An 18,825-nucleotide genomic window follows, 5' to 3' on the forward strand; every position below is an offset into this window, starting at 1 on the left:
CGCATTATTGCTTCAGAGTGGATAGTGGGTGTGTCTGTGTGTGTGTGTGTGCGTGTACACATGCACAGCCCTGTTTATGAATAATTATTCCTGTCCCCCATTTTAACTTTTTAATTTCCATTCAGAGTGCAACTCTTGCTCTCATTATTTAACCTCCCAGTCTGTCTCCTGTTTTCTTTCCCTACTATGTTCACTCTCCTGCTCACTATTTAGGGTAAGAGAGCGAATGTTCTTTTCCTCCGGTTGCAGTGGTGATAGACCAACCATACTCTTATTAAACTGCTCCACTTTGTGTCATCCCACAGTGGCTAACTGTGTATGTGTGTGTGTATGTGTGTGTGTTTGAAATCTTCCTGTCTGTGGCTAACAATTGGTGTCACTGTTCCATTTTCCAAACCCCTACCTGCAAGGACATGACAGATTCTTTTGATTGTCGCTCCAACCAAGCGACAGTGTCAAGTAGCTCTATTCCACAGACATTGTGAGAGACCCCGAGGGCTTGTGTAGAACTGCCGCAGTGTCCCGATCCCAGTTTAACCCAACAAAACGAGAATTCAATGGCTCTAGTCTAACACCAGTTGAGCATTAAGTTTACTACCTGTGTGATGTTAAATCATTTTTTGAGATACAACTACTGGTTATAGATTACAGTCAGTGTTATTCATTAGTAATTTATGAATGTATGTCATAGTTGTGCCGTTGTTCCTGATATACTCTGAAAACAAACTCCTAGCATAAGTGTTGCTAAGCTAACTGATGGTCTTTACAAGACAGAAAAGGGAAATAAGGATAACAGTGTTTCGATGGATGTTAAGACGATGTCTAATCAGCACTTCAATGGCGTTCCTAGGGATGGTCCTGTCCACCACAGCTACTCACGGTGCCTCCTCAGAAACACTGACAGTTTACAGTGGATAAACAATCGACGGAAGCCAACACTAATGTCAAGAAAATGGAAATTTCCGACTAGCCAAAGTTCTTGCTTCAACACTTTTTAAGATGCCCCTTAGCCGTGGTGTAATGAGCATATAGCAGGACCTGTCGTGATGTATTGCTTAATTACAGTTCAGTGACTGCTCAAGTTTTGGGTGTTTTGGGGTATCAAACAATGAAAGAAAAGATAAAGGATTCTGCAGTGTCGGGTGTTTATTTCCTCTGGAATAGTCAAAACACCCATTTTTAGAATGAAACAACTGAATCAGAAACTCGGAGGTGACCTTTTCAGGTCTATACCGTTTTTTCTGTCAGTGGACTGAATTAACCAAAAATAATTGTACCAATAATAGAAGAATCTGTTAATGTTATTTGAACTTATATCACCAGGAAACAGCACAATACACCCTAAGTTAGCATCCTCCAGACACTAAATGTGTGAAACAGACCATGAAAACCAAATCTGACCTGTGATAGCTTTAATTTAGCTTAACAGATATCAATTTATTATGATAAATATAATTCCAACCAACAGCAGACTGATACAATTAGTCATTCAACACCTTAAATCAACTGCAGATTTTATCAGCTCCATTCCTTTGCATATCAACCACATCTGGATTTATTTAAAGTCAATTAATGGCAAAAGAAAAAAGGTCAATAAGTTATAAAGACAGTGGGCCCCAGCTGCTACACTTGCTGAGTGGTATTTGGCCGGCATTTGCCCTTGTGTCATGTCTCCATAAAACTGTCATGTTCTCTGTAAGTGTGGAAGACAGGGCCATAAGGAAAGCTACTCTGAGTAATCAGCTGTGTAGATGCAGCTTTGCAATTAAAGCACAGCAAATCTTTCCCCTAAATTAGGCTGTCAAGGTCAAAGAGGCATGTGAAACAGAATAGCACGAGCACACATGTCTGAGGAGGATATTGGTGATTCAAGTGTGATTTTATGGATCTTGTATGTTTTGCTGTTATGTAATCATCCTCTGTAGCCTGGGTGTCCACCATTTTCTCAATTGCTATGATTTAATGAAGTAAAGAATTAAGTCTTTGGCAATTAGAGGCTGTTGTGCCCTGAGGACCACATAAATAGTTCCGCATCTTCATTTCTTTGGACGGGAAAGAAAAAATAGTCACGCGTAGTGCTTCAGCTCTCTGCCTTCGACGAAGGGAAGCTCAGAATTCACTTTCGATCCGAACAACAGTCCTGCGCTGCAGGGGGCCTGTGCGCACTCTGAAAACAGAAGCTGATTGAAGGGCGGCTGAAACTCACCTTATCAGCCTGCCTCATGTAGCAGTAGAGGATTCCTCTCATGCACTTGACTGCAGAATGCTCCAGCTCATGAGTCCGGCCCATATCATCATCAATGCGCCTGCCGAACAGTGAAAACACCACAGGATGATGCAGCCAGACAACAGCACTGATGAGCGTATAGAACCGGACAGAACAATATCGGGTCTTAAAAGCTCTTTATTTGACTGTAATGTTATGGATTTAGGACATTACAGTAGAATAAACTGGTTTCATCCACATATCAATCAGTCATGGCTGAAATAACTTCGGCGGATGCACACTGCGAAGGCTACTGTACATTAATTACGACCAGTGATGACATCTCCGGGGAAAAGATGGTCTTTGTTTGAATTTCGCAAGGAGGCGACACATTAATCACGTAGTCTTTTAAAAGTGACCCTCACGTCAGAGCTCATCGCCCGCAGAAAATATAGCAGGCACTTCTCATCAACCCGTGTCCTGTTTAAAGTACTTCAGTGGAAACTCATTAACGGGCAGCATGTATTCCACAGTGTAATATGCATGAGGTGATCTGGCAATGATCTGGCAATGATCAAGGGTCACAGTGACATACCCAGCTCTTTTATTTTAATTAATTAAAAGCTACATGCTTTCTATTAGAAAAAGCCAATGGGTTAAACAATGTGTTAATAACAAGTCTTTTTATAACAAGAGCCGTATTTATAATGTCATAGATGAGCAGTTTCATTCGGCACCTTTACTCACACAGTCCCTTATAAATGGATTATCCCTTTAGTCCTTGTTGCCATACATGCAACAATACATGACCCTTGTCTGTCCTCCATGTCTGAAACAGTGATTGATAAATCCCAGTGATTAATTGTCTAATTAATGTCGACATTAACATTTGCAACAGACGTTCGGAGAATGAATCGTTTCCTGCACTCTCTATTTGATGAAGATGTTTCGATACAGTATATTTATTGACAGTTTTTGTTGATAAGAAACTTGAGATCTATTTGTGTGCCTGCTGTTCCGGACTTGGTTGACTGGTTGTCCATGCATGTCCGCCCTGACTGAAATGAGCTGATGGTTATCAGGCTCCTGCATGGCTTCATTATCTGGGGGGATAATGAGCCTCTTGTTTGACTCAGGTGTGACAGAGACGGCAGCATTTCAAAGGTACAGGGAAGGACGCCAGCGCCTCGGAGCCTGGGGAGGTACCAGTGTTTCATTGTACGTGACCAGCTGTTGAACGACGCGCCTTCAGACGCTAACACCACGGTGGGATCTCTCCCTTAAGGTGATCGTGGGGAACGCTGCAAGCAGTTCTGTGACAGCAGATGTACAGACATTAAAGAACGATAGCTAAAATGATCACCTGGCATTTTTTATCATGCTCACCAGTCAGGTAATAAAATTAGGCCGCAGCGACCTGGGCAACGTGACTGATGACTTCCAAACTCTGATCAGGTCATTATGATGAACCACAATCACAAGAATGACCCAGATAATCCCAAATCTACTCACAGAAGCAGGCTAAATTCTGGAAACAAGTTTGTGCCAGCTCAGAGACGCTCACTGAACTGACTGGTAGTTGAATTCCTGACAGAAACAGCAGCTGCCTGTGAGGTAAGTAATGGTACTGGCCAAGCCTCTCAGATGAGAATTGTCTTAATTAAATCCCAGTGACAATTCTAATAGGAGGCAGCCATGACTGATGACTGGGATGTGCCGCTGGTCACGTCACTGCAGTGCTCTATTTTTACCCTGCTGTCTCTCCTTTCCATCTCATTTTTTCACTCCATCTTCATTTCAATTTTGTGGTTCATCATGTCTCTCTCATCCACCCCTGCCAAATCTCCCTTTCTCTGCTCCTAACCGCTCTCCTTCTCTCCGGGTTGCTCCCTCCGTCCCATTACAGGCTCATTTCTGGGGGGAAGTTATCTTTTTATGTGGAAAGTAATCACTGGGGAATGACAGTGTCAAGAGCTGATAAATGACTTTTGGGCTCAGATGGTTCTCAGTGTAACTTTAAAATGTTGCCCTAGAATTAATATTCACAATCTGTTTAAAAAAGCACAACAGCAACTGTAGCCAAAGGATGAAAGCAGTGGAGAGTTGTGCATTACACTAATGGTCACATAGAAGAGCGCTAAACAGCGATACCCTTTCAACCACGGGCCAAAGCAAAATCCCAATTATATTGAATACACTGACACTTTAAGGTATCATATAACTAAACCTGCTGACCTTTGAAGTTCACATAATTTTCAAGGGCTTCCAGTTGGATCAATACATCTAGAACACAGTGTTTGATGTGTTTGCTATAAAGAAATAAATACAGCACGACAACTCAAAAGTGAGGTCCACCCTAGTCACAGAATTAAAAAAAAATGGTGCCACAGCAGATTTTACATTGGAGAAATAATCCAGCCCTTGAGGGAGAATAGCCTAATTTAGCAGGTTAACCTTTCATAAATGTGGCCAGATTCTTTAAATACCGTCATTTTGTGTGTTCTATAAACATATGTATTATACTTATATAAGCATATTTAATGATTATAGCATGTGTTATAGGTATAGATGTTATAGGTCCAAGTATTATATGTATATTAGGAGCCTCCAGCTTGTCCTGAGCTTTCAGTTGGTGGAGTTTTCTAAAAGGTTTGGTCACAGTAATGGCCGGTGAAGTCAAAAGCTAATAGTTTCTGCATCTCGCTGCCACATACTTGATGAGCTGACCCTGGCCCGGGTCAGAATCATCACAATTATAGCTTAAGTGCCATGGTAACAAAGAAACACTTCATGCATAGTTAATTTATGTATTTTATACGAACCGGTAGGCCAGGGCCAGGGCCCAGGCACTGGCAGCACAGTACAGGGAGTCTCGGACTTTGGCTTCCTTGCAGGTAGAACATGTTTTGACAGGGAAGAGGCCGGTGGTTGGACTCTGGTAGTTCAGAATTGTGGTCTTGACTAAATAAAGACAGACAGGAAGAGCAAAGGTGAGGAAGCATTTATTTTCAACATCCTGTCACGTGACAAAATCTAATCACGGTCAAATCAATTAAAGCTCAGAGGAGATTACACACTTAATTACCGGTAATTGGGTTCCCACTGCACTGCTAGCCTTTTAGGCACTAACTACAGTCATCGTTATGCAACACCACTGTCATCACACCTTATGTCAGTCATGAAGTTGCACTTAGACACTCTGGTGAACACATTTGGTTGATTTCTTTGCACCTGTACAGCAGGGAAGATGCATATCATTCTACAGTCAGTAGCTAATGAGCCATTACTGTGTTATTCTCTCCACACCTGGATGCACATCCAACACAGAGAAATGTAAAATATGTCTGGCTCTGGCAGATCTTCTTGTCACCCTAACCTTCAGAGCTACCAACTCCTTTCCATTCATCTGGATTCCGTGTGCGCACTCTGAACATCCAATAAATTAGGAAAAAATCATATTAAATTATGCACAATTCAATTTTGTAATGGGCTGGGAAATTGGCAGGCATGTCCTCTCTGATGAAAGCAAAAAGCTAATGAAATAAAGGCTTTTGGAAGAGGGCACTTACACATTTTTATGCAGACACAGCAAGGGCGTCATGCATGTTATTTAAGTCGCACCGGGTCTGAGTGCTGACAGAGAAGTCATTAGTAATAGAAGAAACCTGAGCAGATGCTTTAATGGACACTTGTCTTCTTGTCCCATCTTCTTAACCGCTTTATCCCTTTCGGGGTGACGGGGAAGGTGCACAAAGGGTGAAGGCAGGTCCGCCCCTGGATGAGTCACCAGTTCACCCCTATATGAGCACTTGTGGGTTCGGTACCTTGCTCAAGGGTACCCTGGCAGTGCTCCCCTACTACCACAGCACCTTTAATGGACACCGAAGAGTCTATATGGTACATGAGGTTCATTTGTACTGTGTGATGAGCAAACACACATCACATGGAAATAACCCCCCCCACTCCACACACACACACACACACACACGGAGAGCATGCAGACCACACAGAAAGGCCCCAAGTTGGGCTTAAACCTACACACTGTGCTAACAGCCAGTGGCTCACCCTGCCATTAATGTGAGATCAGGAGGTTTAGCATATTTCACAGAGGATGAGCTCACTGGCTCTGACGGCGCATCGTTTGAGCTGCACAGTTCATTTCTTCCACAACAGCATGGGAGTATATTACAATACCCAATTTCCTCATGTGTTGTCTTACACCATAACCTCCACCACGACATATTGCTTCATAAATGTTGCGCTGTAGTGTAAAATTGATGCACACGTTCTCCGGTGGATACAGCCTATTAACAGTGAATTTACCCTAGATTAACACCATTTTCATGGTCTTCTACATGTTGCAGTTATTTTCTGGGTGTAACATCTTTTGTGTGTTTATACGTGACAAATGTCAGTCATTAATGATGCATTTGTCCAACAAGGACCTGCTCACTCTGTCATTTAGGTGATGTCTACATTGTCAAAGCCTCAGCAGAAAAAAACACTGCAAACCTTTGTCTGTTTACAGGAAGCCAAGCTCTTTTGAAAAAGCACAAAGAAACAAGCAACAATGAAGAGAGTGGACGCAGCGGTCGGCCAAGAACACTTAGTGCAGCAGATGAAAAACACATCAAGCTTATTTCCCTTCAAAATCAGAAGATGAACTGGTCTTCGTGGAAGAGTTGCAGCCAAAATGCCAAACCTCCAACACAGAAGCGAGGCCACAGACAAACCAAAGCTTTTTGGCTGCCAGCTTTTTTTAAAAGAGCATCTTCAAACGCCAGTCTGCTTTGAAATATTCGTCTGGGAGAGGCCTTGCTGGCGGAGTCCAACTACCTCGTGTCTTGTTGCTGTGCTCATAGCCTTTACACATCTGCCCCAAACCTTTGCAGTATTGTCTGTTGCACACCCACATGTGCATTTGCTTTGCATGCTATTGTAACGCCTCAGCAAACTCAGCTTTCCACTTTACTTCACTTCCACAACACTTTTAGCCACCCGGCACTTCTCCTTCGCGGTTTTATAATGTGCTGGACCCACAAAAATACTAAAAAAAAAAGGGACTGCGTTACAAAAGTACATGCACTTGAGGTATGTGACTGTGTAAGTCAGGCAACAAGAACTGTGTGAGCCACGATAAAATAAAATGGCTCAAGTTCACCGAAGTTCACACTCAGGATTAGTGACTAAGGACAGAACGACGGATGTAAGCTCTTAATACGAACAGATCCAAGCCCTCAGATAATATACTGAAATATTACATACTAAAATACATACACAAGCCCTCTGGGAAAGTAATTTATCAGCTTCATATACACACACACACACACACACACGTGCTCACACACGCAGCGCTCCTGCAGTCGTCCCCTCACTGATGACTAATCTGTCTAGAGGGATCACTTAATTTTTCATCTGAACATTATGTGGGTGCAAATGAAGGGGACATCCATTTTGCAGAGTTTGTTCCAGCGGGAAAAAAAAGACAGAGGGGAAGAGAGAAGCAGATGGGGATGGAGAAGATTGGAAAAGAGATAAAGAAGATGTGTCTGAAAAAAGAAAGAGTCCACGGGCTGGCACTGACACTGGGTGTAGGGGACAATGAGGAGAAGGTTACACTCCGCTGCCCCGGACCATGAATTCTCAGAAGATATGAGATATGATACAGCCCACAAACAAAGACAAACAATAATGCTCATTTATTCTTTTCCGTGTGTGCTTGAGCGGACGAGGGACGAGGGACAATGGGACGAGGATACAGTAAATTTAATCAGTGCCAATGCTGAGACATGCAGACCCACACATTCAGAGATATGCACCACCCGTTAATGGGGCAGCAGCTTCTGGAATGCCAGAACAAGGTTTAATTTACAGTGAATGGTCATGACGTCCAACATTTACATTTAGTCCTCCAGCAGATGTTTTTATTCAAAGGAAAAAGTGAGAGACAAAAAACAAACCCAATGCTACTACTAATACAACTATAACAAATAATAACAGGAAGAATTTATCAACTTTTTTGTTTCCCTGCATAGGGAGTGACAAGCACATGCACATGCACATGCACATGACTCACAGACTGGGCCAGAGTCAGGTGCACAGTGAAAAACTCCTTTGAGTTTTCTCATTTTATCCACTGTAACTGCAGTTAGTTAGATGCGGTAATTCATAGTGAAGCTCACAGGAGGGATCATTAGAGGAACATAAAAGATGAGCTGCTCAGTCTCAGGCTGCAGGTTGCAAATCAATTGTTGTTGAGAATTTTCTGCCGAGCTATCTGTCAAGCTAATGTCCCACTAAATCAGCCGCTAATGTCTCAGACACACACAGTCTGCTCTTTCACAATGGGCCATTTCACTGCACCAGTATGATGGAGAAAATAAGAGAATACAAGAAAAAAAAACAAGAAACAGAACGACAGAAAAACAAGAGTCGATGATATCTGCATCATTGTGCAGAGAACACAATAGCAAAATGGAAAAATGATCAATCTTGAAAATGACTTGGCTGTTCAATCCTGCTGATGCCGTCATAAACTTTTGTGCAAATACAAGTTGCTAATAAATGGCAAACAAATGTCCTTTTCCCTTCAATCCACAGAAATCCTGACAGAAACAGTTGGTGGTAGTTCATCATTTGGGAAATATGCTGACTGTGGTTCATTCCATAAGAGGTTAGAGTTATCAGCAAAATGCTGAGAGAGAAAGTTTTGCTTGGGTGTTTGATTTCTTTTTCAAGATGAAAACCAATGCAGTTATTTTTACAATATTACAAACATTTTTAGCTCACATTGTCCATCATGTACAGCACCCTCACTAAGCTTATGTGATCTTTGTAAAAAGGTTGTTATTAGATACAAAAAAATTAAATATTGCTCGATGCCTCAAAGTGACAAAGTGAAAACAGAAGTTTGGAAATGTCTGTAAATTTATTAAAAAGGGAAAACAAACACTGCAGCGACATAATTATTCAGATCCATTGTAATAACAGTTAAATTAGACCAGAAAAACCTGAAAGAGACACAGCAGTCTGCTGCACTAAAGGTTCCCAACACTGGTCTCCAGCACTGTGGAAAGGAAGACTTTAAGAACACGCTAGACTCTACTTAAAGCTGGCTTTCCAAGCAAACCAGAACTCTGGATAAAAGGTTCTGGGTGGGAGACCTGGCCCATTGGTAACTTTAGTCTGCTAAAGGCTGAGCTCCAGAGATCCTGTGTGCAGATGTCAGAAAGTTCCTAAAGGTCAAGCGTTTCAGCTTCACGGCAGAGCGGCCAGATGGAAGACTCTCCGACTCTCAGCAATACACACGTTGAAGCCCGGTGGGAGTTTGTAAAAAGCATGTAGAGTAATCTCAGAGTGTGAGAAAGAAGATTGTCTGGTCTAATGGAAACAAGACTGAACCTGTCATGTTTGGAAGAAACCCCAGGTTCTGCTCATCACCTATCAATACCATCCCCACCATGCACACTGTGTGTGTGTGTGTGGGTGTGTGTGTGTGGGGGGGGGGCTGATATGCAGACATGTCCTTGAATGGTCCAGCAAGAGCCCTGACTTGAATCTAATCAAGCATCCCTGTAGAGACAGGAAAATGTCTGCTTGTTCCCCTTTCAACCTGATAGATCTTTAGAGCATCTGCACAGAAGAATATCTGAATATACCCAGATCCAGATGTTTAACTTTAAAGGTCTGAGCTCTTAATACTGACTTTTCATTTTAAAGGCTGAATTATAGACAATTCTCCATCTGACCAACTGCTGAAAACCAGAACATACAAAGATGCTTCTGCTTCTGGTATTATGGAGAAACTCAATCCATAATCCATTAATGAGGTGAGATCAGAGAGGAAACAAGAGAAATAAACAGAGAAAGAGAGCGATGGGGTGATGGACGTTGAGGGATTGCAGCAGGTCTTCCTGCTATTCTGTCACTGATAAACAGCCCTCCTCTTACAATGTAAGAATTAAAAACCCAAGACTGCTGGGGGCATCTGTGCCACAAAACAGGAAAGAAGGACAGGAGGCAAAATGTAATAAGTTCGATTGGCCACTGTCACCCCGAGCTTACGCCTCTTTAATGCTTTTTCTCCCTGAGACGGAAAGAAAACAGGTAATATTGGCAGGCCAGCCTGGGTGCCGGTGATAACAATGCTGGCTTTGTTCCTCTGCTCGAATTGGATTGGCACATCCAGCCGCTACCTCGGACGCAACAATTAAACATGCCCAGTTTCGGCACGCTACAATCTGGCGGCGGCTTTTCTTTCCCAAACTGTGTGCTTACAACGCCGCTAATGCCGAAGGCTATATGCTGCGTCGCTGATAGCAGCAGATCAGTTCCAACTGAGCGGGAAACCTGTTGCATGCTGCACGCTGTCTATTGTGTTCTGGTTTCCATACATGCAGGCACATGCACGCAACAATAAACACACACCTATCTTCACCAGGGCAGACCAATGAGCTGTGTGCCAGAAGTGTTTTTATGGGGGACAGTTTCACACATCAGCCTCCCAGACTGTTTTGGTAGTGCAGAACAATAAACTCAGCAAAATATAATCAATATTGTTGCATTTAGCAAACAAAAGGTTCAATTAAATGCACTACCTGAGTCAAATCCTCACTCAGTTTGGTATCAACACATGATCAAAGACATTTTAGTTTTCTCCAAGCTGAAAATAAGTCCTCTCTTTAAACAGTACTTGTGCTTCTATTGGACGAATAGATGGCAGAAAAGGAGATTTGATCCACGCGGGTTACTCAGGTCTGGAACCGTTACTTTAATCAGGGTAACTGAAAAGAGGCCGCCTTTGGTCTGTGGTGACAAAAATCAAAATGTCCGGAGCTGCATCAGCACAATGTAGCCGCCAGTGGCGAGACATGAACTTGCCTTCTATCTGCAGTGTCAGCGTCTGTCACAATGATTCTACCAGTGAGAAAGGCCAGAGTTTTTCCTTTAAGTCCTATTTTTATTGCTGTATTTGTGTCTTTAGATCGACATCTTCCTATTAAATGTTAGAAGCATCTAATGAGGTTAATGGCAGTTGCAGTGTGTTCCAATACACAACCAGAGCGCTACTACTCTCCCACAGGGGATTCTATAGAAATGATTGAGTAGAACATTTTACCAAAGCTACGATTGATTACATTACCATGAAACAATCCCGTCTTGATTAGCAGTAGGGTCTGAAGATTTACGTTGAAAAAAACACCGTTGTTTTACATTTTATTGTGTGTGCTGAGCGTTTGCACTGATCCTGCAAAAACTGGTCCAGCAGAAACAGCTACAGGTTATTTAGTAATTAGGGCCAATGTGCATTTATTACTTGTTATACACACAACCATTACCATGACTGGCCCATAACACTGTGTTATTTACCGCCACGTGCTGGTTGGTTCTTTTTATTATTAAATTTCTATTCATTCTGGTTTAAAAGGAAACAAAATTTAAAACAATTTGGATTGCAATTATTGCAGCATGTACTGGGGGAGTGCAGCACTCTCAGCCTTGTCAGTTTTCAGCCACTGGTGCATTTACATATACATATATCTACATATACATATAATCAATATGTGAACTCACCGGCTCTGTAGTAGCGGTCCAGCTTTTCCCAAAGGGGCTCATCATCCCTCTGGAGTATAGACAGTTTTAGAGGCTCATAGATGGAACCTGAAGAAGAACACATTTGTTCAAGGTTGAAGTAACAACCTCACTCTTTTAATTAGTTTCACATCCTCAGAAATAATAGGACAAAGACAAATGTTTGGGATTTTCTTTTTTGTTAACGAAGTGTTTACATCCATCTGTTCTCAGAATGGTAGTTTAATTGTGGGCCCCAGAATCTTTAAAAGTAGAGGGGGGGGGGGCGTTCTTCGAACTTTTAGCCATCAGACCCCCCTGCTATGAAACCAGCTCCCTGTCCAGATACAGGAGGCTGAATTCCTCTCTAAGACCTAAAACCTTCCTCTTTGAAAAAGCTGATCATCAGTAATTCTGTAGTTACATTTATTGTTGTTCTCCTCTCCTCTCCTCTCCTCTCCTCTCCTCTCCTCTCCTCTCCTCTCCTCTCCGCTCCTCTCCAGCCAGTAATGATTTTATTAACATTTAGCTGATAGCTTCTTGTAATTAATGTATTTAAATAATTTATGTCTATTCTCTCTTTTATCTGTCCTCCCCCTTCTCCTCTCTCTCTACCCAACCAGCCATCAGCAGGAGGTTCTCCCCATATGAGCCCGTCCTGCTCAATGTTTCCTCCTGTTTCTTGAAACTCTTGCTTGTTGGGAGTCAGGGCCTGGGATTTGTAAAGCGCCTTGAGACAATTTTGTTGCTATATAAATAAAGATAATTCAAATTTAATATGAGGGAATACAGGGTTTCTTAAAGGACACATGCAATCAGTCTATTTTCACAACAGCAAAATGCCTAGCAACAAAAAAATAAAGCATACTTGGAAACATTCAAATAGTAGTGCACTTTGCCAACAAATACACTCAAACATCTTCCTTTCGAGCTGGAAGACAGGTTAAGAAGCAAAAAAAAAAAAAATCCTCTGTTAGGTGCTTTCTGTTTTCAAGCTTTTTAACTTTGGAGAGATTTGCATTTTAATAGGTTTGACCCAGGGTCAGCAACACAGCTAAAAAACTCACATTGTGGCAGAAATTAGCATTACCTTCATCTTAAATGTTGCAAACAAGCCAGTTTGCTTCTGTTTAATAATAATACTTTAAAAGGGTCATAGACAATATCCAATATCTGAGATTTAAATGTCAACAAAATCATGAATGAGGTACTCATTGTTCAAATATTATAAATGGTGTGAGCAGTGAAGGTGTCCAATTTCCATTAGAGATGCATCACATCACTAATAATGTGTCTCATTTTTGTCTGTCTTGATGTGAATAAACATGAATATCCTCAGATTTATAATTTCCTGATCCAAAATAATAAAGGTGAGGTATTAGATATAGATAGCATATTTCTGATTTTCTTGTTATTACATGAAACCAAAATTTCCTATGATTAATAGGTACTTTTCCTTTGATTGTCCACTGTTCCTTGTGAACTTGTCCTCCTACCCGTGTCTTCTCTGGCTGACTGCAGGGTTTTCCTTGCGTCAGCTGCTGCCACTTTACTTACCGAGTCTGTCAACTTTCGGGTGACGTCCGGCCTTCGCAGCCATTGAACCGGCCATTCTCAAGAGGTGAAATTAAGGCAGATTGGTTCTCTCCCAGCTAAATCACAAATCTACAGCGGCTCACAGGAAGGAGTTAGTAGCATAGAGTTAGATTTTTAACATGCATGAATCAACAATGAAGTACACCAGTGTGGAAATGATCATGGATAACATGCGTCAAATTACAATGAGTGCAACACGTAACCTATGGACGATGCAGACACTTGATACATATAACCTCAGAAGCACTACAAATCTAAATTAAGAGAATGAATTTAACTGATTTGAATGAATGATTCAGATAGATTAATACTGATGTCAAATGACAACTAATGGAGTAATGAATGACCTGATATCTTAACATATTTCTGATGTTAATTATTTCCACCATCTTTGCGAGATATCATTCGATGTTAAAAGACATTTAAATTGTTATTATGACCCCCAGATTGTGGATGATAATCAAATCTACATACAACACTATCAAATTATCACTGGAGACTTGAGCCACAGGCAAAATAGTCACAATGACTCTCACATGCATTATCAGACCGTCGGTGATATCTAAAAGAAAGTGACTTTTGGAAATTTTGTGTAATTACCGGTGGACAAAAACTATAGATGTGCAGTGTGATGTCACTGCGACCTTTTTTTTTTTTATAAAGTAGAATAACTTTCCCTTTAACAGCAGACCTACAACAGGTGTAAGTACGGACTATCACCTTGCATGGGCCCTGTTCTCTCAGACTGCAGAACACTGTTTACAATTAAGAGAAGTGAGATGGAACAGCAAAAGGAGACGCGATGGGGAGCTCTTAAAATAACCCAGGAGTTCTGCAGAGTTACACCTCTGACCTTTCATGCTCGTGTACACACTTTTAATGGACAGAACATGTCAAATTCGGCCGAGTTAGGTGGTTTTCACAAAAAGACAGGCTTGTACACACGCAAGCACAACCTAAAAAACGGAGTCCGTACGCAGATCATCCGTAGCAATGGAATACCTGATCTTTTTGATCGAGCTTTGAATTCCAGGAGTTTCCAGCCAACGTCTGCTAGAGTCGCCATGTTTCCACTGATAATATTTCCAAGTTTCTTATAGGTATATCCGGTATCACCCTTCAACTTAAATAGTAGCACGAGCGCCACCGACCGATAAACACCACTATAAAAGTAAATATAGACCAACACTGCTTGAATGAAGAAAAAATATTAATAACAACGGTATGTTGGATGCCACAATGCATCCTTATTTGATATATTTACCATAATGAATACTGTACATTTATTTTGACGGCAAGCTGTCGCTACTTCCGATTTAGCTTTGGCTAACGCTACACAACTTGAATTTGGATCAGCTGTCAAAAACAGAAAGCACGACAGTGGCGTAAATGCTTTGGCTCTTCTAGCAAAACGAATTCCGCTCATTTTGCGCGTTAGCTCAACATTGTTATGATAAAAGTTAAATATTTAACCAAATCTGGGACTTTTACAGTGAAATATTCTGATTGTGTGCCATTTACTTTAAATAACCTGCAATTATATTGTGCCGTACACCTGTCTGCCGTATTACAGTTCGTGTTGTGGCCAGTGCCTGCACTTAAACAAGGATGCGGATATTTATGTTTAATGTTGTGGCTTTTTTATGTCTTTTTGGTGGGCAGTACAACACTTTTGCCCTCCAGGATGTAACTGTCGACCTATTCGGTTCTGAAAATTATGGAACGATGGCAGCGTTTGGAGATTTTGATGCCGATAAACAGTCAGACATATTCATCATCAGAGAAAGTAAGCTAATTCCAGGCAATTCTTCCTATTCTTATTGCTTCTTGTTGACGTTTGCAAGCGTATTTTAAATAATTGGGGGGTTTTATCACACGAATTTGACTCATCTGTAATTTTGTTTTATCCGATTTCACAATTACTTCGAAATGCTTTGTAGAACATATGGACGTACGTACAGACTATGTATTACTTTGAGAATAAGTTAGACGGTCGTTTAATAATACTGTTTTAACTGTTGTAGACTCTGAAGTGGTGATATTCCTGGCTGATTCAGTCAAACCGTACTTCAAACCCAAGGTTAACATCACTAAAGACATTCTACCAAAGTAAGTATGCCATTCAAACCACTTTATTGACAGTATCTTCAGATTTGTCATCAGCTCTCAGACGTCTAATTTCTGTAATGGATGCTGATTGAAACTTGAGATCAATACTTTATACTTGCTCTGTTTAGGGGCACCGTCATCACCAGTGTGGTTCCTGGAGATTATGATGGAGATTCTCAGATGGATGTTCTGCTGACTGCTCAGAGTAACTCCAGAATAAGCATTTTCATCTTCTGGGGCCACAACCAGACATTAGGTACACCTGAATAGAGGACAGTTGAAGGATTTTATTTTATTATCAACTTAGCTTTTGTCTTTGCAGACCACAGCTAGCCTATGCACCATATGTGTGGGTTATTTTCAGAAAGAAAAGCACTTGTCATTTTATGACAGATTTTAAGTTTAGCCAGTTGTTTCTGTCCTTTTGCAAGACAAAAACTATACTTTTTGGACTCAACACTTGTTATATATCTACATCATGGTCTCTAACTGCATAAAGATGCAATATTGTTTTCTATTCCCTAATGTGATATATTATTGTTTGTTCTTTTTCTTTGCTGTACATTTTTTTCCTTTAATATGATGCTCTGATGCAGTCAATCAGCTTGCCAGTCCTTCTAAATCTCATTTTAATCTTTTTATTGAATTGTCAAGCATGTTGTTTAGCATAGTACAGTCAAACATGCAATAATTATAAAACCATCATGAAGAAAGAAAAGTAAAGACATAGTTGAGGTGAAAATAATGAGGGAAATGATTTTAAGCAAATGTAGCAGGAAGCATCTAGAGGACTTTCCTCAATGCAGGAGATAGCTGTTCTTTCATTTTTTGTTATGGGCTTCTACAATTTTGCCATGTGGTCATTGATTTTGGGGAAATCTTGGGTTGTTCTGTCATCTTCTAATCCTGTACTCTGCAGTACGTCAAGTGGCTTTGGTTTCTCTTAATTGCCTAACCAATTAAGATGTTGCCATGTATATATAATCTGCTCTTGTTCAATTCTGGTATCTGGATAGAACATCACACCTAGTTTGCATTTCCATTGCTTTTTTGTAAAGGGCCAGGTCACTGACTTAAGCATATTATAGATCAACGTCTTTGATTTATTTGGTCAATTCTGTTCTCACTTTAGAGGTTTTCCTTTTCATGTTTGCACTAGAGATAATCTGACCTCTCAGATATACCTTACAGGTTTGCCAGTCTATAAATCCATTGTCTGACAACAGGGTAGACTTAAATGCCAGTGTCTTATAGTGGAGAGCGGCACATGGATAGTAGCACTGAAGGGGCGTCTGATCTTTCCATGTTTTTATACTTGCATTAGTGAACTGAAGGGATCCAAAAAAAATAATCAATCCTTCAGTCTCAATCTAGTCTAAACTTATTTGCTCCGTTATCTCATGAACAAACACACCATGTGTTGCCACAATTCTTCTCATTAAGTTGTTGGATTTGGTGAGTCCTTTCATTTAAAATAGCTATATTTGTTAAAATGGCAACAGATTGAGATTGAGGGAGCTATTCATGATAGCAGCAACATAATACAATCAATTCTAATTTATATATATAATTGATTTCAAAAACCATGTGGAGGAAAGCTTATAAAGTGCATCTAGCATTTCATCAATGCTTGAAACCTTAACACCACAGGAAGAATCAAGACAGTGTTGTTACATGTTTCACAGAAACCAACATAAATGACTTTTTAAAGTACAAACTGACAGATCATTCCGATCAGCTGCAGCTCCGTATTTTAATTAGCCAGTAAGCGAACTGCTCTTGTGTATTATCACTCCTCAGAAATACTATTTTTGGACACAAATAAAGGCTTTGGGACTAAGTGTCAACTTCTGTTTCAAAGAAAGGAGCAAAAAAATGTCAAATAGGGGAATTGTGATATGCCCAAGGCTTAATTTCTTTCACATGTTTGAGTTTGGTACCACTCATGCTGCCTTGCTGTCAAAATGCCAAGGCTTATTAAGACACCTAAGTTAAATATTTGTAAATGTTATTTCAGTAAAGCTGTTTTAGCTGCCTGTCCTCTGTTGGAGGGGATCGCACGTCTACACGTTCATCTGTTATTCAGCTTTTTATTCTGTAAGCTATATGTTCTAGCATAATTAGCATACAGCCATCGTAGCTGTTGTCACTGTTAATTCATGTCTGTTCACTTTGCTTAGCATGACCTTGTACCGGCTTGTTGTTTCCCGCAGATCTGAGTGGGTGGCTTTTACTGAACGAGACCTTTACAGATCAGCCTCTTGTTATGGAGTAAGTAGCTGAATGCTTTATTTTTGGTCCCAATAATTACTCTCCTTTAATCTATTCACATCATTAGCAACTGTATTGCCGCCGAAGCATTAATGCTGTATTGCTCGTCCCATGACATTGGCCATAAAGGAAAGCGCTTATTAGTTCAATTGACTGTTATATTTATTTTATCGTGTCAACACGTATCTCATGAACTGCGATAATATAGTGTAAAATGTATTAACAGTTTCAATGGAGACATGATCCCAGACATCTTTGGAGTCACCACTTCCCCTATGACCAGAGTGTGTTACCTCACTGACAGGTGAGTTATTCATTCTTCTTGTGTTTGTTTGGTTACGTGCTCCTATTTTGATTCATTAAACTCCAGTTTTGCCTCTCTGGTTGTTTGTCTTTAGGATTCAGAAATGTCAGAACGCGCTGAGTTCCTCTGTCAAGATGCGTATTCCTCATTCCAATGCTTTCATTGACCTCAACAAGGACTTTACTGCTGGTGAGTCAACAATATTTTTGCAGAATTTGGGTGAAACATGGGTGTGTGTTGTTTTTTTTTTAACTGGATGCAGCAAATCTGAGCTCCGTATTTTGGGTCTTGTCTTTCAAACCTGAAGCATTATGATGGATTTGCTACACCAGATAATTTCATGTTATTTTTGTTCTTCCTTCATTATCTTTAAAATTTTTATCAAACAAATTTACAACAAACCACCTTTAAAAGCATAAAAAAGGGTCTATTACTAATATAATAATGTTATTTTTCTGGGCAAATCTACTCCTCTTTCACCAGAACCTATCAGAACCTTCAGAATTGTGTTTGAAACCAAGAATATTCTGTTTTAAAACATTAAATTGTTAATTCATGGGTGTTATCCAAGCAATTATGATCACATCCTACTTGGTTCCTGCTGGATACATTTTTCGGGGTCAGTGCTGTACTGTACAAAAAATATAGCATTTGGAAAATAATTAATGTTGTGCTTTTGGATTCAACCACGCTTTGCTTTTTGAATGCATCTCAGTGTTTTCTCAGGAGGAAGGAGACGTGGAAGCAGCAATTTTCAAGTTGACTAAAA

At 40.6% G+C, this 18,825-nt stretch overlaps 2 protein-coding genes across 5 annotated transcripts in view; one reads left to right on the forward strand and one right to left on the reverse strand.

Annotated features, from left to right (window-relative positions):
- Positions 1-14,457, reverse strand: part of phkb (phosphorylase kinase, beta) — a 69,776-nt gene extending 55,319 nt beyond the window's left edge. For 2 of the 4 annotated variants that reach the window (XM_057017389.1, XM_057017394.1), the window contains exons 1-4: positions 14,375-14,452; positions 11,780-11,866; positions 5,029-5,167; positions 2,207-2,306 (exon numbers count right to left, since the gene is read on the reverse strand). In XM_057017389.1, coding sequence (XP_056873369.1) covers positions 2,207-2,306; positions 5,029-5,167; positions 11,780-11,866; positions 14,375-14,438 — 390 coding nt within the window. In that variant the 5' untranslated portion in view covers positions 14,439-14,452. Of the gene's footprint in view, positions 1-2,206; positions 2,307-5,028; positions 5,168-11,779; positions 11,867-13,333; positions 13,451-14,374 lie in introns of all 4 variants that reach the window. The other 2 variants (XM_057017395.1, XM_057017396.1) reach the window with 2 other exon arrangements.
- Positions 14,458-14,775: 318 nt separating this feature from the next.
- itfg1 (integrin alpha FG-GAP repeat containing 1) overlaps positions 14,776-18,825 on the forward strand; it is a 95,606-nt gene continuing 91,556 nt past the window's right edge. Inside the window, exons 1-6 of the mRNA XM_057017476.1 lie at positions 14,776-15,158; positions 15,397-15,481; positions 15,610-15,737; positions 17,695-17,752; positions 17,979-18,056; positions 18,151-18,245. Coding sequence (XP_056873456.1) covers positions 14,981-15,158; positions 15,397-15,481; positions 15,610-15,737; positions 17,695-17,752; positions 17,979-18,056; positions 18,151-18,245 — 622 coding nt within the window. The 5' untranslated portion in view covers positions 14,776-14,980. The remainder of the gene's footprint in view (positions 15,159-15,396; positions 15,482-15,609; positions 15,738-17,694; positions 17,753-17,978; positions 18,057-18,150; positions 18,246-18,825) is intronic.

Source organism: Takifugu flavidus, chromosome 2, assembly GCF_003711565.1.
Source record: "Takifugu flavidus isolate HTHZ2018 chromosome 2, ASM371156v2, whole genome shotgun sequence".
Lineage (NCBI taxonomy): Eukaryota > Metazoa > Chordata > Actinopteri > Tetraodontiformes > Tetraodontidae > Takifugu > Takifugu flavidus.